The sequence below is a fragment of the Thermobia domestica genome, chromosome 14 (genome assembly GCF_964235325.1).
Source record: "Thermobia domestica chromosome 14, izTheDome1.hap1.1, whole genome shotgun sequence".
NCBI classification, from domain to species: domain Eukaryota; kingdom Metazoa; phylum Arthropoda; class Insecta; order Zygentoma; family Lepismatidae; genus Thermobia; species Thermobia domestica.
In genome coordinates this window covers 150,585,261-150,608,613 of record NC_137467.1, presented here as the reverse complement: position 1 = coordinate 150,608,613, position 23,353 = coordinate 150,585,261, and the positions used below count along the sequence as shown (strand labels likewise).

The 23,353-nt window shown below is 36.0% G+C and overlaps 1 protein-coding gene across 4 annotated transcripts in view; it reads right to left on the bottom strand.

Annotated features, from left to right (window-relative positions):
• Positions 1 to 238: 238 nt before the first annotated feature.
• Clc (clathrin light chain) overlaps positions 239 to 23,353 on the bottom strand; it is a 54,502-nt gene continuing 31,387 nt past the window's right edge. For 2 of the 4 annotated variants that reach the window (XM_081739023.1, XM_081739026.1), the window contains 4 exons: positions 22,373 to 22,411; positions 13,173 to 13,268; positions 8,882 to 8,993; positions 239 to 664 (listed from right to left, as the gene is read on the bottom strand). In XM_081739023.1, coding sequence (XP_081595149.1) covers positions 484 to 664; positions 8,882 to 8,993; positions 13,173 to 13,268; positions 22,373 to 22,411 — 428 coding nt within the window. In that variant the 3' untranslated portion in view covers positions 239 to 483. The remainder of the gene's footprint in view (positions 665 to 8,881; positions 8,994 to 13,172; positions 13,269 to 22,372; positions 22,412 to 23,353) is intronic. The other 2 variants (XM_081739024.1, XM_081739025.1) reach the window with 1 other exon arrangement.

The window sequence follows — 23,353 nt, the reverse complement described above, 5'->3', positions numbered from 1 at the left end:
CTTAAGACAGAAGATTGCAATACTGATGTGGAGAAAAAGACAGAGCTCATTCAACGATGTACTACCAGTTGTCAAGAGATCTGAAATGCGATAGTTACTGAATGAAAAACTGAGAGTGTATTTGAAAATTATAGAGAGAATATTGCGTCCCACTCAGACGGTCTTTGACCCCCATGTCAATATATTTGGAGATACTGTATCTTTGTATATGGGAAGTTTTGCTAAAAGAAGAAAGAGATAATATTTTAAATTTTATTACTATTATAACAATCTACATTTTTAATGGTAATTATAATAATTATATAATACATCATTAAGATAGGCGGAGAATAATAGTCTTTTAACGCGGCTAAACTTCTACCAACAACGTGGAATGTTAAGTTAGGCAAGATAGATATTCAATGTATAGTTACAATAATCATATGGTTTTTGTTACGCATATCACCAGAAAAATATACATACAAATTATATTAATATATACACTTATAATCGCTTCAAATTTGGTGGAGTTTGCTTCAATTGGAGAATTATTGAGCGCATTCTTGAGACGTCTTTGCTAGCCTTGCTAGATTTAGGATTAAAGTCACATAGCTTGGCAATGCGCTCCCATTCAGTGCCTGGTTCAATCTCATCCGCTTCGGCAACAAACTGCTTTTCGGCACTCCTGAAATAAAAAAAGGTCATCGCATTATATTCAAATAATGGACAAAATTTTCCGAGGGAGCAGGAGGAGCAGTTATGCGTACAGCAAGTATGGATTAAGAGTTCCGTTTAACATAGACCATAAGCACTTTGATTATGTATTATACAGGGTGTTTTAAAACAACATCGACAACGTTTGGGAGGTGATTCCTGACACTACGGTAAGACAATACAGACCAACCTGGATGTACAAATCCTTCATTTCGTAATTATCGACTGCCGAAAACATGAAAAAAATGAACTTCAAAGGTGCATAGCTCCAAAACTCTGGGACCCACCTTAGTCGGATCAAGACTTCACTTAGAAACTAGTATGTGCCGTGATATTCATGCAATACTTCCGCAACAATTTTTATAGAGGTAGTTATGAGTACTTCAAATTATATACCCGTAGCCAAACTCTCTCTATAAAAATTGTTGCGTGAGTACCGTAGAATTCTGAAACATGTATTTTTTGGATAGCGCACATATTAGTTTCTAAGTGAAGTCCTGACCCGACTACGGTAGGTCTCATCGTATTGGAGCTATGGATCTTTAAAGTTCATTTTTTTATGTTTTCGGCAGCCTATAACTCCCGAAATTAAGGATTCCTACACCCAGGTTGGTCTATACTTTTTGTCTTATCTTGGAGTCAGGAATCATATCCTAAACGTTATCGGTATTGTTTTGAAACAACCTGCATATTATATAACGTGGACTATTTATCTTGATACGTCCTTCTAACTTTTAAACTAATGGACAAATACCGTTAACATTTCGTACCATGCAAATGTCAACAGAAGAACATTGTTTGACATACTCTGCGACACCATCAGGTTAACACTGTTGCCACTCCAACATAAATTTATATTATTTTTCAAATGGCATTACGTGAGCTTAATACACACTTCAAATCTTCATGTCACACGTAAACTTACAATATCTCATTTGTTATTCAGTGCTGCAAACTAAAGACGCTATAGATTTACAAACTACTTCTAGAGTAGCAATAACGAAAGTAAGATAGGTAAGTCAATGCGCATGTGAAGTACTTTCGTGTCTAATACTATTATCATATATGATATGATGGGTTTCGAACGAATAGGAACAAAGTTACAAGGAACTGAAACTTGACTTTTTTTTTCGAAAGACTTTATTTCGTAAAAATACTTGGATAAGTACTTCATTTAATCACAGAGATGATATTCAATAGATGTACAAGTCATAATGTCAGTTACAGCAACTTGATATCTCAAATCGTTCTGAAGATATGATAAACACCGGTAAAGTTTGCAACACGCTTAAAATTATGTAATTCTGGAACTAGTTGTAATTATACCTGTCAGAAACTATTGTCGGGATGTTATAGAAGCAAAAGAAAGCAATAACTATTTTAAAAAAATGTTCACAAATACGCCATTTTAAGCAATATAACTTTTTTTTTTTTTTTTAACATCTCTTACATCTCCGAAACGGTTTGAGATATCAGATTGTTGTAATAAAGAGATACGTATCTAATTACTTTTTGAAATAAGGTCTTTTGAAGAAAGTCAAATTTTCAATTCCTTGTAACTTTATTGTTATTTGTTTGAAAACCTCATATGTTAACCATAGTATTTCACTAAGGTACTTTGGATATTGTAAATGTACCCACGTGCTTCTGTGTACGAACAATGTCATATTCTCCTATTTGCAAATATTACCACATGTACTCACATCGGAGTACTATACAACACGTGGGATTACTACAACAAGCAGACGACGGACCAGCAGCACCTTCTACAAGTCACATCACAAGACAGCAGCAGCACCACCGGCCGCTCTGAGACGTCTATATATTGGATAGCAACCAGTTTTCTGTCTTCCTCTTCTTGCTTGCCTGGAGCACTAGGAGAACCCTACCTCAAAACCTCTAGTCTGCTTCGGGGCTCTGTTGGGATCCCAACCTCAGTTGCTTAGCCTGCTTTGAGGCTCTTTAGCGGGGCTCGGGGCAAATTGTACAATATGCATTGCCCCGTCCGTCTCTCCTTGCGTTATTACTGTTGTAGAAGCCTCCAAAATTTGTTTGCTTTTGGATGTTTGTGATATTGTAATGTCCTTAGTTTTTTTAAAAAAAAGTGTGGTATTATGAGTTCGTCTAGTTCATGTTCGATTGGCAACACTATTAATTCGGTTGTATTGCAGCATATGTCAAACGATGTTTCCCTGTCGAAATTTCAGCAATTTTTATATATTAGTTTAAAAGTTAGAGGAGCATACCAAGATAAATGTTCCTCCTGTTTATATATACACACAGGGTGTATCAAAATGAATGTTGGGGTTTTAAGGCTTTGTAGTATTTTTTTTACAATTAACTTACAATTATACATAATATATCAAATGAAAGAGCAACTCAAACAGTTGCGTAAGTACGCATGAGCATGCAGTTTCCTCTGTCTGCCATTAGAAAGCGCTAGTAACAAAGATGGCGACTAGTGAGCAGAAAGCTTTTTGTGTTTTACATTTTGCAAAGACTGAATCTGTAGTTACAGTGCAACCGTCTGTGAAGAATTTTGAAGAAACGCTTACAATTACATCCTTATCATCTGCAGTTGCTACAAGCTCTAAAGCCTAAAGACTGCAACTTACGTGCTAACTTTGAAAATAAAATGTTGCTGAATGACGGAAGATTTTCTGGATTGTGTCGTCTTCAGTGATGAATCGACATTTCAATTAAGTGGCGATGTGAACACTCAATGTTCGCATCTGGGGGTCAGGAAATCCCCACGACATGGTACACTTGCAACGAGACTCCCTTAAATTGAATGTGTTTTGTTCCATATCCCGACGGCTTTCTCGCCTATCGATGTGTGCCGTGTGATGAATGGGGCTCACAGTGAACACCTGTAGTACTGTTTTAGTTGCTCTTTCATTTGAGTATAATATAATATTTAACAGTATAATATTTAACAAGCTTTAACCGCCAACCCACATGAAGCATACCACAATTAACACTCACTATTATAAGGAAATAAGGTTGAAATTACAAAAAAACTTTTATTTCCATCATATCAAGCAGAATATGATTTAGTAACTAAACATAAAAACAGTATATACACTACAGACAACTGATTATCCAACACAGCCCACTTTTAAGTTATTAATTATATTCTGGAATCGAAAATTACTATTTCAATTCAAGAAATGTTATACATCTATCTATAACTACATATCTCTATGATGCAGATTAAGAGTAGATGAACAAATACAAAATAATTATATATATATATATATATATCGCCTTTTGGACAAGATATACTCTTGATATCTTCAAAAATAATATTCTATGTGCAACGTTATATTCTCAGTGCAGGTTTACTTTATAGGTGCCTGCATCATTATGGATATAAACACAGCGTTTTCTGGACTGGTAATGTTCGACTGCACTTGGCTTGAGATCGAACTACAATTATTTTTACTATAAATTTTTCTCAGATGATGATCATCATCATAGGTATTCTGCCTTTATTAGCAGGTCACTTGCCGCAACTGAGAAGCTTCTATGCTCCACGGTCCTCCGCTAACCTTTTCGTCTTCGCGTATGATCTTTCTGTTTTAATATCATCCATTAATTGTAGTCTCCTTCGCCCCCTCCCTCTCTTTCCCTCCACCATACCCTCTAGATACAATCTCTTCTTAGGCAATGTCCCAACTAGTTTCTCTTCCTCTTCGTAATAATATCTAAAAGTGTTCTTTTCTCACCCACCATTTCTAACACTCTCTCATTCGTTTTCCGCTCGACCCAACTAATTCTTTCCATTCTTCTCCACACCCACATTTCGAAGGCTTCCAGTCGATTTTCGTCACCTTTACGTAATGTCCACGTTTCCGCCCCATACAGTTCAACACTCCTCACGAAGCATTTTATGAGTCTTTTTCTCAACTCTTTGTTCAAGGTCCCATAAAACAGACTTTTCTTTCTTTTAAAGGCTTCTTTCGCCATTCCTATCCTTGCTTTTATTTCACGTTCGCATTTCATGTCATTACTAAGAATACTACCCAGGTATCGAAAACTATTCACTTGTTCTATTTTCTCCTCTCCTACTTTTATATTTGACACAGACCCCTTCGTTCCAATCACCATGGCTTTTGTCTTTCTAACATTTATTTTCATCCCATATTCTTCAAAGCTCTTTCTCATTTTCTTCTAACAGATGATGACAGCGTCAAATATATGGATGGACAGAAGAATGTGTGCATATTCCAGCGTAACTCTGTAAGGCATGGAGCAATTTCAACCGAACTTGGTACACATGTGACTTAAAATCTGGAAAAAATACTATGGGGGCTAATACACTTCCTGTGCCCCCTTACGGGATGGAAAGCGCGTGACAGAAACAATGAAACCCGTGATTCATGACAGTTACAATAGCATTTATCACGTTTAGTAGAGGGGGAAGACATCTTTGGCATCGCTGAGTAGGAAGGGGTAACATGTAAAAATAACCACATGGATTCGATACAAATATGGAATCCACAATTTTCGGGGTCGCTAAAACGAATAGTGACACTGTTAATACTATTTAAGTCCAAGTTCTGCTCCCATCGATAAGAGGTGAATGTCTAAATGACCAAGACTAGTGTCAAACCCATATATTTTTTTTTTCAGAGTCGGAAAATCGACTGATCTCTTTGAAATGGCTTTCGGAACATAGTTATTATCCACATCATTCTGGGAGTTTATCGTGGCACTTGTATTAAAGAACGTATTCCACGGAAATAGGGTGTTTCAAAATTTATGGCAAAAATAGAGTATCTTAATGGATTTTTACAATTACATTTTCATTCTGAGGAGGAAAGAGACTCGAATATTTCCAATACACCTATTCTCCTAGTGCGAATATATTCAGTCACTGCGATATTGTTTAGTTTGTATGCTTGACATATTTTGATATGAGAAATGTGTTGTATTAGTTTGTAAACTACTTCGTTCGGATATTCTTTACAAAATTATTAAAATATTTTATATCCTGAGAACATTGTTAAGACAGTGTGAATACTTTTGTACTTGAGGTTAGGATAACTTTCTTTGGAACTACTTCAGTCAGAGACCATTATTTTTTTTTTTTTTTTATCGTGTGCTTTGCAATTTCTGGATCAAAGAAGTAGCAATCTATCTCCTTTCAAATTACTCTTAGCGTTTCCAATATTGCTACGTATTGGAATTACGTATATTTTTATTCAACACTATCCAGACATTCTAAAAAAATCTTTCAGTTTTACGTCCCACGGTTATGCATGCTAGGCTAAAGAAGACTGTGATAATGAGGAATCAATGAATAAAGTGGGAGGAAACGGGAGAACCCCGAGAAAATCCACGAACACGGTGTTTGTTCATCATAAAGTTCACTTGGAGCAAGCTGGGATCCAATCAGGGATCCCACACACCAGAGGTGAATGCTCTACCACTGAGCTACCATGTCCCCCTCAAACATCTTAAAAACGTAACAACAACATGACGTGGTGGCATTTGAAAATAATGAAATCCATACGGAGTTGACAACACTGCATTGATTATGCTTTTCGATAGCCTCTATAGTAGGTATAATATTAGCAATTTTTCTCAGAGATTGCTTCAATATATTTAAAAATATTTCACTTTATTTTAAAATTTTATTATTGTCTGGGTTCACGTTTCTCGAATCTTATTGTGCCATAATTTCACTATTTATGCCCATTTAGCAAGAAAACTTTGGAATACGTTACTTTCGGCGGATCTATTTAAATATTTTCACATAATTCAAAACGCGTTTTACAGTTGGAAAGCATTCTTGGTCAGTCAAATTCAAGGAACGAGTTGAGTTGAGTTAATTTTAGTTTAGCGTCCCTTTCAGCAGCGATGCTATATGAGACGTGGACCTACTGTTTAACGTGGAATCCGAACCACATGAGCTCCCGCCGGGAATCGAACCCGGGTCTCCCACGTCAAAGGCGCGTACGCTAACCGCTTAGCCACGAGGGAGCTCAAATTCAAGGAACGAATATTGAGTCGCCTTCAACTGAATCAATAATTACTAGTTAACATGGGCACGGTCTTTTTTTTTTTTTTTTAATTACTTAATAGATTACAAAGAGCAATTAATTGTACACTTTACTATTATGCTTTTAATAATTATACACTCAATTATGAACAAAGCAAAATACCAAGCAAGTGATCGGATCATTCTCTGCACAAACTCACAGTTTGTAATAAATTTTACACTTCTTCCCTTGGTTCGTTGTTTTGTTTAGTTTAAGTATTTCTTTCGTTTTGTATTACTTGACGTGTAATATGTATGGTATTCACAACGAAATTATTTGCTTCTGCTTTGTCCCTTTAATTTTGCATACCAGTACATATCTGAAACTGAACTACACTATTCTTACAGTCTAATTCTGTTACACTACACTGAACTCACAACATTTATTAAAACTTACTTGGCCGCCTCTCTGATGCACAAAAACAAAGTGAACAAAAATTAATCGCTGAATACTTGCAAAAAGCAGTTAAATTACGCAATAAAACAAAACACTTTATTGCATACAAGCCATATTCAATAGAAATATATATATATATATATATATATATATATATATATATATATATATATATATATATATATATATATATATAAAAAAAAGCACAGTAGCTCAGAATACACAGTAGTTTACTAAACTGTTTGAAGTAATATTGCAGAAATTCCATCTAAAATACAGATAAATGTTATATTCATCTTAAAATAGAATGTTCAGAGATTTACTTGCTATGTATCTCGAATGCCTACTTTTATGTTTACTAAATGGTCTACATATTTTAAAAATGAAGTAAACTGAAAAGAAGGTGAAATCTGTATATCAGCTTAGGAGGAAATTGTTGGGGTAGCATAGGCAAAATAGGCTTCCTACGCAACAAAAGGATTACTAACATCAGTGACAAGGGAAAGTAAGGTATGGCACTTCAGAAATAAAAGATATTTAACAGTATTATTGTAGGTGAATGCTGTGTGTACCATGGATAGACTGAAGTAACAAAAAATCATACTAAAGAGACTATCAAAACCGATGTATTTCGGCCAGGATATAATAAAATGCTGTATGATTGGTCATTTAATGCGCTATTGAGAATGGAGTAACATACTACTGGAAGCAAAAGGACAAACACGAATCAGATGTGAAAGCCCGAGAACGCAACTTACGGACGACAACAGGAGAGAAGAGTCTTACTAGAATGTTAAATAACTAACACTAAATAGACAGGAAAACTGAAATCTTCCTTAACGCTTACCAAGACTATGGTTGAAAAGAAAAGATTATATATTCTTGAAGTGAAAAACACATTAAAATAATAATAATAAATTCTGCTAAAGACAGTTGAAAGTATCACGTCGTAGAAATTTGTCCGGTAGATGTCAACCACTGGAGATATCTGTTGCCATCTTAGGGTGCACCCCTTCCTTGAGCCACTGTTAAAGTTGCCGTTAGTTGTTATGATGTTAACCGATTAAGATCGGCCAAGACACTCGCTCTAAATATCTATTCCAGAAGAGAACTTTCGTTCAAGTTATATAGTGCGGAGTAATGGACGGACATAAGTCACTTTTATCCGTGAAGATCCTAATGGTTTCACTCCATTAACGAATTCAGCCGAGATAACAACTCCAGCTATCTACTGTAACGAGCAAAATTCAAAAATTCACTTTCGTTCACGAGTTTCCATGTGGAGTAACGGATGGAGTAAGTCATCGTTACTCATTAAGATGTTAACGGATTGACCTCATAACGAACTCTGCTGAGGTAATCGCTCCAGCGTATGCTAACCGCTTAGCCACGAGGGAGGTCGACGATTTTCTATATGATGCGTAAAACAACACACCTTTTCAAGGGAAAGAATCTATGTTATCGCTAGCATGTGTGTTACACGTTTCTCAATAAATAAATAAATAAATAAATAAATAAATAAATAAATAAATAAAATAATAACACGTAAAATTCACGTTTTATCATTGCACATAGCGATGTTAACTAAAACACGTTTTTCAACATAATGTGAGCGGACATAGCAATTTTACAAGAGGAAGGATACGCATATGTATATATTTATGTGTGTGTAATTGTGTGGCAAACTTCTGTCTTCAATTTAAGAGTGAACTAATCCACTGGGAATGCAGTATATATATTCTTACCTATTAGCAGCTTTCGTCTTAGCAATTTGTTCTTCATGATGCTTATACCACTCTTCCAACTCCTTCTTAGCAGACTCTTTCCATTCTTCCTTTTTCTTCTCTTCGGCAGCATCTACAAAGAAATGTAAGCACAATCAAGCACAAGGTTACGTTAAGAGTCTTCATCCCGGCGAAATTAAAATACCGCTAATTTTATAGTAATTATGTGATATCTTCAAATAGATAAAAGATAATTGAAATATGGAACAAGAGCGCCCTAGACAATATTATTTTGCGTCACGTACCGTTATCACAAGTCACCTGGTGGCTTTCCGTTTTCAGCTGTTTAGAAACGCGAAAATAAGTGCCGATTTTCAAGATGGCTCGAAATCGAAAGCAGATAAGTGAGTCGTGATAACGGTTTCTCATGTAAAATAATATTGTCTCGGACGCTCTTGTTCCACATTTCGACTATCTTTTATCTATTTGAAGATATCACATAATTACTGTAAAATTAGCGGTATTTTAATTTCGCCGGGATGAAGACTTAAGAAGAGGGGAAAATTTGTGAATCATTTTTTGTATGTGACTGTTTAATTTCCCTGTTTTTAAACATCTTACTAGAACTAAACTTAAGTGATTTGTTTAAAATCTCAATTATATATATATATATATATATATATATATATATATATATATATATATATATATATATATATATATATATATATATAACTAGCTGAAATGCCTCTACTTCGCATTTATGGAAAATATTTAAACTCCCTTACTCACACAGTATACGCATTTCAATGAAAGTGGAATTATAAGAACCCTCACGATACGCCCGTTAATCAAAGTTACATCATAAAAACCTTCAGGCATTAACTACGAGGGCCGTCCAATAAGTCATCTACCTCGACAGGAAGGGAGGGGCGGAACATAATGACGCTTCACACACACGCCAAGGCCACTGTGGGGAACCCCGCTGCGCAATTTGAGCTCAGTCGGAGCAAGATAGTGTCCATGAGCAGTGTTTGTGTTACGTCGCGTAGTGAATGTTTGTGTGATGCTGCGAACAATGGATTTGCAGAAGATGGGAATGAAGCCTGAATCCACTACTGGGATCCTGAGAGCAAGCAGAAGTCCATGCAGTGGAAATATCACGATTCTCCGGCCCCGAAGAAGTTCCGGACACAGCCTTCTGCGACGAAGATCATGGTTTGCAGGTTATGACAAAGACTGCTTTTTCTCTGGGATTTCTTCGCTCTTCATAAAAGTAGCGACGATGCATAGACCTCCACGGAAACTACATCGAAAAGCAGTGATGACCAGGTGAGCCTATCTGCATTCCTTCCTGTTTAGGTAGGTAATTTATTGGATGCTCCTCGTAATAATGTTCCCAGATTCATTTCGAACGGGTAAACCGTTTTCCGTGGTGTGATCACAAACAACAGATAACGTCTATTCCAGGGTGACGAGAAAAATACAGAATCTGCACTTCCCCCAACCCGTAACACAGTAATTTTAGAAAATACTCGGTCACTAGGGGCACGAGTTTTTCGCACTAAGAATTTGAAAATTTCGCGTTTCGTTTTTCACATTTCGTGTTTTGTCGCATTTTTCAAATAAAGTTTCGCATTTTGTAGCTCTTGTGGAAAAGATATTTCCCGACATTTTTACAACTGTTCCTTTTATTCATAGATCACTATAGAAATAACCATTAATTACCTAAACACAAAATACAGTTAATATTTCACTTGACATTGTAAATTTCACTTATAAAAAATTACCTTTTTTTAAACCGAACTAAACGAAAATCAGTGACTAAACTTACTATGAACAGGAAAGTTTGCGATGATGATAGCTAATGCGTGACATGTTCTCTATAGCCGTGTCCTAATCACCAAAATGAACCGTTCATGCCACGTCCTACCATTTCGTCAGCGGAAAATTGGAGTTTTAAAATTAATGAAAACGTATTTTTAAAATTTCGCGTTATTTCGCGTATTGTTAGAAATTTCGCGCAAAACTGTCAATTTCGCGCTTTATTGCGCAACGGAAATCAATGAAAACACACAGAATATCATAAAAAGCCAAGAAACTAAAAATTACTTAATTCTGACGGATTTCGTTTTATCGCGCATTGCGAAAAACTCGTGCCTCTATCGGTCACGTATTCGTTTATATGTAATGAGGAGTTTATATCAGGATTTTAATCTTTCTAATTTAAGGATGTCATGAGACTATTCTTCGCATTAATTTAAAACCTCATACTTCTTTAGGATGTCCCTTTAAATCAAACTAAAATCTTTCAGTTTAACGTTTCACGATTATGATCTTTAGGCTAAGGAAGAGGGATGATTAAGGTAAGTGAACGATGATGGAGGAAGTGGTGGAATGAAAATGTGAGACGAAACGGAAGTACCCCTAGAAAACCAAATTGACACGATGTTGTCCACCACATACAGCCTCCTCGCTGCTCAAAAGGGACGCTAAACTCAAATTCAAATCCTGTGATGGGATCACAAACAACAGACATCGCTTTCAATGTGGAGGGGGAAAAAATAACAGAAAATGCCTGCTTCCTTTTAATACTGACACTTTTAGAAACGTTCGGACATGTGTCCGCTTATTCTTTAATAAGGTGTTTATATACCGAGTTTATCTCCCTAACTTCGGGATTTATGTGGTACTTTATTCCGGGCAAAATATTTGAATCCCTTAGAAAATGTACTTAGAAAAATTCCTTTTTTATTCATTGCTCTCATTAAAAGAGCACGGTTCCTGTCCAAGTCTCACGGCAGCAACATTCACGAATATGCATCACTATGCTGAACTGTGTATACAGGTGGGAGTAGGTCACTTCCAGCACCTCTTATAATGTACCTCCTTATTTCTCAACCATAAAGTTATGTCATGTACCAATTTGGTTTCATATCCTCTTTTATTAAGATTTTTATAACACTTTTTCCGGGGATCCTTACGAGTCGAACACCCTATATAAAGGTGTTTTGGTATACTACACTCTTTAAAAACTCTGTTCTTGCCTTCTCTTACCGTTTGTGCTCCATGGGAATCAATAGTAGAACCGAAAGTGGTAGTAGTCTACGACTTTTCGAATCGGTTGACAGATAAGGGCAGAAATAAAACCTATTATGATAACATTGAACCAATAATAATAATAATAATAATAATAATAATAATATAATACACTGAGTGCTCACTGAATTGCGACCACCCCTCCCCACAAGAAAGTGTGCCCAGCAGCTGAGCTGATTACATGACCACCCCGATGATAGTATTGCAGAGAAAGAACACACTTGAGGCGGACAGCACAGTTACAATGGGAGGTGGGCATGATTTATCCGCATTTTAATTGGGCATGATTATGGGTACCGAACAATAGGTGCGTCAATTAACTCAGACAGCAATATTTGTCGGATGCATTCGTTCCTGGGTAGTAAAAGTGTACATGGAGAGGCGAGAAAATGGGGTAACGGTCTCCACTGGACTGGAACCGTCGGTGTGTATAGACCACAGCAAGTCATCCGTTGTGTACCTACAGATGTTAAGAGAATCACGTACACCCTACAAAATGCAACTCTTTTACCCACACGAAAACGAGATTTTCCAGGACGACAATGCACGGTGCCACCAAGCCAGGACTCGATTTGCTTGGCTTGCATTGCACGGTGCTACAGCGTATGAATTGGCCCCCTAAGTCATCGAATATTAAACCTATAGAACATTCATGGGATGTTGCGGAACTAGCTCTTCGCACGATGACTCCTGCAGCAACATCTGTTCTCATTGTGGGATACCATCAGGAATATGTGGTATCAGATCCCCGTGGAAACATATCAGCAACTACCAGAATCCACGTCACGCCACGTCCAGGCCGTCCTCTGAGCCAGAGGTGAACCAACCACGTATTAGATAGGTGGTCGCAATTCAGTGAGAACTCAGTGTTGTTGTTGTTGTACTACTACTAATATAATAATAATAATAATAAACCCTTCTCGTTATCTATTGCACTTTTTGTCTATGGCGATTAGTTTTGAAACCGGAAAGAGCACTTTTATCATACTGCTTTCTGTTTCAACAGAGGCATCAGGACGGAGATGGAACCTGCTCTTAGGACATTGAATTCAAATCAGAAAATTGCTTCTTGCTACCATTTACCATTCTTGCTCTAACATCTGTCGACAGACAGACGGATGGACATATTCCACAAGACTTCGGATTACTTATGAGTAACATAGAAGTCTAAAACTCATTACCGATGTTATTTGTAAGCTTTCTCGTCACTTACCTTTCTCTTCCAGCCGTGTTTTCTGCTCTTCTCTCCATTTACGGATCTTTTCTGGTTCTTCCCTCACGGGTTTTGGTTGCGAAGGAGGAAATGGCTCTTTAAAATAAACATAAACCATTATTAACATATTACTTTCACAATGAAATAGTTCTTTTCTTAAAATTAACTTTATTTAATACTTTCCATACTTGACAAGTTTTGAAGTTTTTTCTTGCTTTAGTACGTCACAAGAGAAGACTCTCTTAGTAAACAGGACACTAATAGCTGTTGAAGGTAGACTCATTACCAAAAACATGCATATACACTGAACGTATTACAGATTCAAGCGAGTTTTAATGTTAAAAAAGAAGGATTTTTTAATGAATAAGTAGAAGTAATCACTAGATACTAGTAAGATCACTAGTATACATCCTTTCTACATGGACTCTAAACTTACACACTTGAACTCCTCTTGAATAAATGCGAAGGGTGCGTCCGTAATTTGCTTAACGTTAATTAATTGTTATGTTTGCCTTGAGGGGTAAATCCGTCAACTGGTCCAATCATGTTGCTCGACAATTATGTAGTCTTTTCTGTGCACTTACCTTACCATGTCGATAGTTCAAAATAACAATTAGTTTAATTGTAGTGACTGTACGTTTCGAGTGGCAGCCATTTGTTTACAAAAAGGCGCCATTCTGTGGTGTCTAAAGAGATTACTGAATCTGAAGTTTCTTAGATCTTCATTATCTGATCGATGTGGAAATAAAAACCGAAATGTTCAGCAAACTTTAAGCTAAAAGACTGTGTATTAAAGGTTGTCATCCAAGAAATATAAAAGAGTAAAACTGAGGTTTGAAAAAGTATGTCATGGACAAAAAAGTCCCGACTTCAACAGATTATTTCTGCAAGAACGAAAATGGCCACGAATCTGAGCTTTTCTGGATGAAGTCCTCTAACGTAGATATTCTCATGCTTTAAGTTTCAGCCCTTTGACGTCCGTCGTTGTTTTGCAGGATGTGAAAATTCAAAAAGAAAACAAAGTACATTTCACAGGTAGGGGTCCTGATAAAAAATATGCAATTGATCTCCATGAGAATGTTATTTACCAAAAATATGAGTTTCCGATTTCGCAGCGAGTACTTTTATTATTAAACAAAGTTAAGTCGTACAAATAAGCATATCTAGAAGTACAGCTAAACGTAAGTACAGTATCTAGAAGTACAGCTATCGGAAATCAATTGAAATGAATGATTCACAAAGGGGTGAATAAAAACAAAATATGCATGAGCACGTTTTTTTCCTATCTATATTTCATATACGAGAATGGATAAAACAAAAAATACAAGCAGCAGCACTGGGAAAGCACGCATTATGGAGGAAATACTGTTTTCTAAAAGTGGACAGATGGCGCTTGTGCGAGTAGATATTGCGAGTCCGCAGACGCATCAGAGCAAGTTAAATGAAAATAAGTTTAGAAAGCTGGTCTCGCTTGGAGTTGCGAGCTGTGATTTGTTTTTTGTAGGCAAAGAATGTGTCGCCATCATCGGACACTTACAGTCATATCGTGGAAGTGTATAGTGAAGAAATGAGCAGAAAACGTGACGAAACGGTATCATATTTTTCAAGCGTGCAAAGAGGAAGTGGAAAATTGCAATGAGGCAATGTGCGGTCGTTCTAGTTCTGCAAAGAAAGATCGAAAGTTATTTGAAAAATAAATAAAAAAGAATGTATACACATTTTTATTTTATGACTCCACAATCGAAACAGAAAAGTAAGTAGCCTGAATTTATAAATGCTAGTATCTTCGGAACGACTGCCTAATTTCACTATTATCGTCTAACTTTATAAAATAATTATATTCTAACACAAATATATATACACAAAAGTGAGTTGCGTTCCACTTCGGTTTCAATACTGAAACAAAGCGATAGATTTCTCACTTCCGGTTGAAATAGACTGATAGGTTCGGAGATGAAATCTGCTCTTGATTGATTTATTTATACATATTTCTGGTGATTACCGGTACCTACAGCCTTGATCCCTTCACGTATGAGGAATGCCCATTGGTGAGTACACTATCAGATAAAATGGGAAGGAAAGAATCGGCCTGGAACCTGTATGTTAGGACCCATCTCGGCATTTGCCTGCTGTGAATGAGGAAAATCCAAGAACAACCTCACTCACGATGGCTGGACTGGAAAAAGCTGTTCCACCATTTCAACTCAGTATCCCCACCGGGGAACTAGTACTTCAGACGATGTATCCATATGTATAATAATTTCTCATGACCTATTACCCTTTTCCTGATCTAATAGATATCTACACCTTACGGATTTTCTAGAACGGTACGAATTAAATACAACATGTTTATCCGCACTGAATCAATATCGTAAAACCGTTTCTCGCTACGATTTGTAGGCTTATTTTTTTTTTTTTTTTTTTTCGATGAGTGTTGGAACCAGAAATACCTATATTTTTTACCACTTCCGATATGAATAGAGGGAGATGAAACGTTCTCTTGGGATCCACATGAAAAAGTCATTTTTCGGTATTTCCTATCAGTTTTCTTATATGGAGATAAATTATGAAACCAGAAATGGTAGCCATTTTTTTATATGATCTGGGTTTAGTAGAGAAATAAAGGTCGAGAGGAAATCAACCCCTGTTACTCTGAACTCATTTCAAACAACAGCTCCTTGTAATTTATTATTGTTTATATTCTATGGTAATAAAAGCCGAAACCGAAAATAATTTATTTGTATCATTTCTGGTTTAAATAGAGGATTCAAAGGAGAAACTACTTTTGCGGCACTGAATCTGTATATAAGTACCACTTCTCAATGTCTATGGCAGATTTTGCTCTATTGAGATCTGTGTTGAGATTGGAAATCATAGATTTGTACTAGTTCCCAGTTTGAATACAGAGATAAGGGTTGAAATCAAACATATTCTAGGGATACTGAATCCATATCAAAAATCAAATTCTCGCATCTTTTACCGTTTTGTTCTATGAAGATTAATACTGAAACCGGAAATAGTACTAATTTCTACCACTGCCAGTTTTGGTAGAAGATGTGGAGGTAGAGACCTGCACGGGCCGAACTTTTCGGCCCGAGCCCAATCCAGCCCGAAAAGTTTTGGAGATTTTCGGCCCGATAAGTTTTTCAAAATTCTTGGCCCAAGCCCGATAAATTTTAAAAGTTTTCGGCCCGACCCCGGCCCGATAAATTTAAAAAAAAAATAGCTCGAGCCCGAATCTTTCTCAAAATTTAGTACTAAATTTGACCTAACCCTCAGAAACATTTCCTAAACTTTGGTTCACAACCTGACGCTTGCCTTCCGAATGGTACCATTGCCTCCTAGAACTTTGTCTGTCATCGAGAGAGCAAAAACTCCATTCCCTGTAACAAAAATCTAACTTAATTGATATTTAGCATAAAGTGAAGATGGCAATATTGTTTAGCGACAGGCAAAACATTCTCATCCCTTCTTTTTATATTTTGAGTTCAGTGAAGGTCAAGGTCAGAGCTCAATTTACCGCATAATGCATGCAATCCTCTATAGTGAAAGTGGAGCCGCTAAGCAACACAAACTGTAAATAGCTATTGCATTCTTTGTAACATTTTTCACGGACACACTTCTTCAACGTTTGGCTTTATTCCAATTATCGTTTAATGAAAGTCAATAATTATTAAAGAATTGCAATTGATCGGCCCCAGCCCGGCCCGACCTGAAGAGAAATCAGTGTCGGCCAGTCCAAGGCCGGCCCGGCCCCGCCCAAAGAAATAACAGTGTTGGCCCGCCCAAGCCCGGCCCGTGCAGGTCTCTAGGTGGAGGTGAAACCTATTCTTCGGAAGCTGAATCCACTTTATGAAATGCTTTTCCCTACCTAGTACTATGTTTTGTTTTATGGTGATCTACACTGAAACCAGAAATATTTTTTATCACTTCGGGTTTGTGAAGATATGATTAAGAGAGGAGATGAAATCCCTTATAGAAACACTAAAACTATTTTTTTTTTTAATTCTCGCTACTTTTTTACCGATTTTGTTCTGATACACGTCGACATACAGGCGGACGGATGTAACAGTTCCGTAATACTTCATATACAAATGCATAACAGTTTTGACCGAAGAAAATCTGAGCTTGCGTATCGCAAGCAAGCACTGCTAACGAAGTTACGAAAAAGCCTTATAGAAAACTCACGTATCGTATTTGATTATCACGTTATAATGCGTAAGAATCTATCTCAAATGTTGATTTAGTTGACAAATACGCGAACTATATTTTAATGTTGAGCGTCAATTTGTATTTAATAATGCATAATGATTTTTTTTTTTTTCAATGTGGAAAATAATGACTTCCAAACATGATTTTGATATGCCACTGCATAAACACTGGAAATTTTAGTGTTCATGGTGAAGATTTATATAATAACTTGAAAGAGTTATCCATGATTACACCTGATTTATTTCATAGTTACGTTGATATCAGTGAAATCTTGTGCAACGATTTTATACACGGTTCTATGTTTCAATTTTGTCAAGCTGACATATAGTCACAATTATTGTATAGGCCATACAGATAACTGTAGCAGATATGCAGTAGGAACGGAAAGAATGTGCACCTAGTCAGGAATGATGATAAGTTAATATTGAAATAGTTTGCAGTATAATAAAAACATTGCGCATTAATAAGTACAAATTTGCACTCAATAGTATAGATATGCACAATTTGCAGTTGTTATTAATTTAAATTTTTAATGTAATTATGTTAATAATAGAAACTACTGAATTATGGACTATCTGGACATTCCCAAGGATAAATAAATCTAAATTATATTATTAATAAGTCTACTTGCGAAAGTAATCAATACATTAACTTCATAAACAGATCAATTCAACACAGTTTACGTAAAGGACGCAAGATAAAAAGGAATACAGAACACTACACTGACAATTTATACTGAAGTGCAAGTGCGTTTCCGGCAAATGTTTAAATAATATTTAATGGATTGTAAGAAACAGCCAAGATCGAATATAACTTAAGTAACCTATTTTCATTTCAAAATAACCTATTTTATTTACTGATTTTCGATTTTACTCTTACAACAATCTCTGTAAGAACTACACAGAATTAACTAGCCGTTCATTTACTTTGGCAAAAGGATCGTTTGAAAGACTAGTCCGAACGCCCCTCAAGTTGGAGATACGTTGGCCTTGACTGGCGGAAAGTCAAAGACACTACACAGTGAAGTCTACCTTTAACACTTTGACTGCCCATAGTCATTTTTGAGGATGGATGACCAACTCATGATGCCAACGTATATTTGCCTTATGGTCACCATCAGGCCACGAAGCGATATTCAAATAATACGTACCTAGAGACCTCAATATTCAATATTCCAAGTTCTTTGGAACCAGGTCTGGCTCCTGGCGGGAAAAAAATGCGTCAGCCACATATGACTCACGGGGCCTCAAAGTAACAAATTTATGTCTAAGCCCTGTGAGCGATATGTGGCTCACAGAGCCTAGAAGTAAATTTGTTCCTCTGAGGTCCCGTGAGCCACATGTGGCTCACGCATTTTTTTCCCACCAGGAGCCAGATCTGGTTCCAAAGAACTTGGAATATTGAATATTGAGGTCTCTAGGTACGTATTATTTGGATATGCTAAATTGTAAACTGCGAAGTACCACAGCTGAATAAAAGCACAAACAAGTTGCATTTTCGCATTTTCAGCAAGTTAACATTTTCACATATTTTCCGTGGATATGGATGTATAATTCAAAAAGCTAAAAGTCATGCAATATAGTTACAAACTTGGCCCAAAACATCATATTGAAAAAGAAAAGATAATCCTTTTCGTAGGACCTCAGATAAGTGCCAAACAAAAGTCAACGCGTGAGCCATATATGGGGGCCTTAAGGAGCAGTTTAGTGTGAAACATATGGCTCACATGGCGGTCAATGTGTTAACGGTATCGAGTGGTGCAACGGTAATGCCCACTGTACATATATTTCCTGTTTACTGCAAGACTCAATGGAAACACATATGTTTCATTAAAGTTAGGTCTCACTGTATAACAAAAGTTGTAACATGAAAATAAGCAGACACCAGCATTTTACATTAACAATACAAATTTTCCTATATTTTTTCTACACAAAATTTATCTAATTCTACTACCATTAGACCATACAACACCTCAATGCGTTCTTTTACATAAACAAAAACCCGAGCAGTGGTTATTCTCCGTTTTGCAATATGTGTAATTTTACACAACACGAGTGTTTCTATTTACAATTATACAAAAAGTTAAACGGTAATGGAAAAGAAAAAGAAAAAAAAGGTGAATACACACCAATGAATATATAAAATGAACAAATAACTAGTGGGAGAGAATATCAATTCAAAGGGTATTGGTAAGCTTAGAATTTCAAGCTGAATAGCAAAGAAAGATGGTATGCGACACCGTCAATACTCTTTGAATTTCATTCAATCTACATCTTCAGAAGATCTGGTGTTCCGGTATCGGTTGTTCTCTTATGCTGATGACATTACCATAATATAAATGTAAAACTACGTTATGTAAGAAAAATAATGCAATTATGGTCTCGCAACACACTAGGAGAATGTCCAACTATAAAAAATGGAGCAATCCATACAAAAGGATTTTTGAAGATCACACAGCAAATTATGACTTCCGTCAATCTTAAAGAACCACCATAATATACAATAACGTGACAATTGTATCTGTAATAGGCTCTGGACAAAGCATTTGAAAACCAAGACAAAGAAAAAATTCTTGTGAAACGCGCAACAAAATAACAATGATGCAGAAAATTATCCAACCTCTAAGCGATAACGAAATTATCAGCACGTTAATGTCTAATATAAAATAATATTGAAACTATGACAACGGATGTCCTTTTGGAAAAGAATGATAGGGGCAAGAGAACGTCAAAATGAGAACGAAACTGGAAATGACCTAAATACAAAAGCTACATGAATCACTTCTGAATAAACATTACTTTCAAATGTACAATATAATTAATTTTTGAAAAGTGCAAATATAGAGTAAATGAGCTGCTAAGCAAGAAAAACAAACACACAGACATAAGTAGTAATCATGGAATTACACCTCACGTTTCTGATGCTCCTAACTAGTAAGTTAAAAAGAGATAGAAAAAAACAAAAAGAACAAAAATAAATAAGCAAAGAAATGAATAAATAAATTATTAGCCATAATATTTCAGACGTTTATACAACAGATCGAAGTCAATCATTATGCCAGACTGAAGTAAGTGCCACTACGATCAAACCATTATGATAGGTTTGATCTTAATCGGGTGAGTTCGGTGTGTAACTTTGTTTTCAAAAAAGAAAAAAAAAAAACTCAAAATTTGACCGCTCATAACTCGGGCCTGGGGCAAGGTATTTCGTAAGCTTACATAACACGTCCAAGTCTACTTCCGTGCCAAGTTTGATAAGTTCGGTTAACCTTGTATGATGTATAATCCTGGATTTTTCAGAGAATAGTCAAATGAAGGACGAAAAAAAAAAAAAAAAAAAAAAACTGGAAATTACATCTAAACTCAAGAGATTGGTATCGGAAAAGTAATACAAGAAACTGATCTATGAGAAAGGAAGTAAATGGTATATTACGAGCTCTAGTTTGTATTAAATTTGGAAGAACTAAGGGAGGAGTAAACAACATGTATGTTATGTATTGCGTAAGTGTGATTATTCTATAATGTTTTTATATATAGGGTGTTCTAAAATGGCGCCCACGGACTACAGAGCACTATTCTACAAGTCAAAATAAAGCAAAACATACATACATACATACATACATATATATATATATATATATATATATTTCTATACCTTTCTAAACCTCGTCTGGAGACACGAATTGCACTATGTGGCAACGTCGCAGATACAGAACCTCAGAGTAGATCTACCAAATCTATCAAATAGTTACATCGATTCTTTCCAGAAGGAAGTTGAAATCGATATACGTTGACACTAGCACTACTTTATTAGCATAACAATCAATATAACTGCTTAATGGATTCGTAGATCAACCAAGTTAACCTGCGACGTTGCCACATAGTGAAATTTTTATTCACTTTAGTGGATGAAGGAGGCCCTGCAAGGTATGCCATTATATAGGATTTTCGCTTTATTTTGTCTTGAAAGTTATATATAAATATATATATATATATAAAGGAGGGCTGTAAAATTATCAGAATCACACTATAAATAAACTCCACTTCAACTGCCGAGACAAATGTAAACGGAAGAGAGGGCACTATAAGGAGAGTACAACAGAAATTAGAAGTCAGGGGGAGCAGCGTCTGTCACAAGATACCAAGCAGGGGACAATGGAGGGTTCAAGAAAGAAAGAAAAAAAAATATCAAAATATCTCCTATATAGATAAAGAGACTTTTAAGAACGACGATCATCCTGGCACTTCAGGCTCTGAGTCTGACAGAGCTATATTTGTGTCTGTGCAACAACAATGTTGCAAATTTGCTGTACCTCTAACTCTACGCTCTATACAAAGAAAAAATATTCCAGAACATTCAGGGATTAACTCTCGAGGTCTCCAATTGCGACATTTTCTTGTTTCCAGAACAACGTGTTGGCAGCACAATCATTTATAGGAGGTACTGAGGAAGGATCAGGACAATATTATTCCATGCTTTCTTATCTGCGTATCTGTCGGGGTCAAAGATAGAACAACCAAGGCTTAATTGATTCTTGAAGTCGTTTTGAAATTAGTGCAAACTATGTGCAAAAATTATATATGTCAACTGTAATTTTGATGCAAATGCAGGTTATTAAGATTCTCGGCCACTTATAATATTTTGCTATTTTGATTCTTACGGTTCATGAAGAATCAGTGTGAATGTATAACACTGCAATCACATAAATAACATTGAATTAAATAGTTGAACAAACCTAGAGTAGAGAAAAAATACATTAAACAGAAAATACTAGAATCTGTAATTTAGTTGTACTATTAGCTATAAAGTCAGCTTGCTAACTATGATTCTGCATTCAGTTGAACTCAAATGTTAATCTAAGGTTTTTTATTCCTACGCTATTAACTACACAACATTACTGTTAGTACACATGTAGAAACTTACAGAAAAACAATACATCTACATAAATTCAGTTAGTACAACTCGGAATAGTTTCCATAATCACTTACTTGGAGGTTCCGCCGGTTTTGTTTCCTGAGGTGCAGCAGCTTAGTTGCAAAATAACAACATTATAAATGTTCTCATTTAAATTGGATAACACACAGAAATTTAGCTTACATAGTAGTAGTTAATAGTTACTAATAAAACAACCTATTATAAATGTAGATGTTGAGAACTATTGTTGTAGAAACTGAACTATTGCTATGACATACAGTGGACTCTCGAATTGCGAACTCCTTGTTTTGAGAACAAGGTTTTATCCCCGCTTACGAACAATACTTCGGGATACGACCGCGTCCCGACAATTACGCAAGCCTATGAATGCATTTGCACGTTTGCTGAAATATCTGTCAAGCAGTATCGTGCCGTGCAAAATCATCGACCGGGGCGAGAGTATACGACGGCGCCCCATACATATTGAGTGAGGTCCATAGACCAGCCGCCAAACGCCACCATGGTTGGTGCGAAGCGTAAGAAAAATTTCCAAAAATAAACCCTGCTTTTTCTTGATTTTGAGCACTTTTTATTGCTTTTTCCCTTCCATTTTATGTATATGCACAAGTATAAATCTGACCTTGGTCAAATTAAATATTAGACTGAAAAATATTGCTCTTAATTTAAAATATTCCAAGTAATTATTCCTCTCTCTTTTCTTTTTTCCTCTTGAATTTCGCGTCCCCTTACTTCGGCGCCTGGGACCGCTCACTCCCCACGGCATGGCATAACTGTCAAGAGTTCTGTGTTCAAAAACTACTTTTTGTTCCTTTTTTGCACCTTTTGTGTTTTTCAGTTCTTATCCTGTTTTGTTTAATTAGCGTTAATCATTAATCTTTCAAAAGGATAATGTTATTGCCATCCTATATTTTTCATTACAGAAAAACACTTAAAAAAGTTTTAAAAATACATATGATACCATGTTTTAATGGCTAGAACAAACGAACGAATTGTACTTACATTAATTTCAATTGGAAAAATAATTCCAAATTACA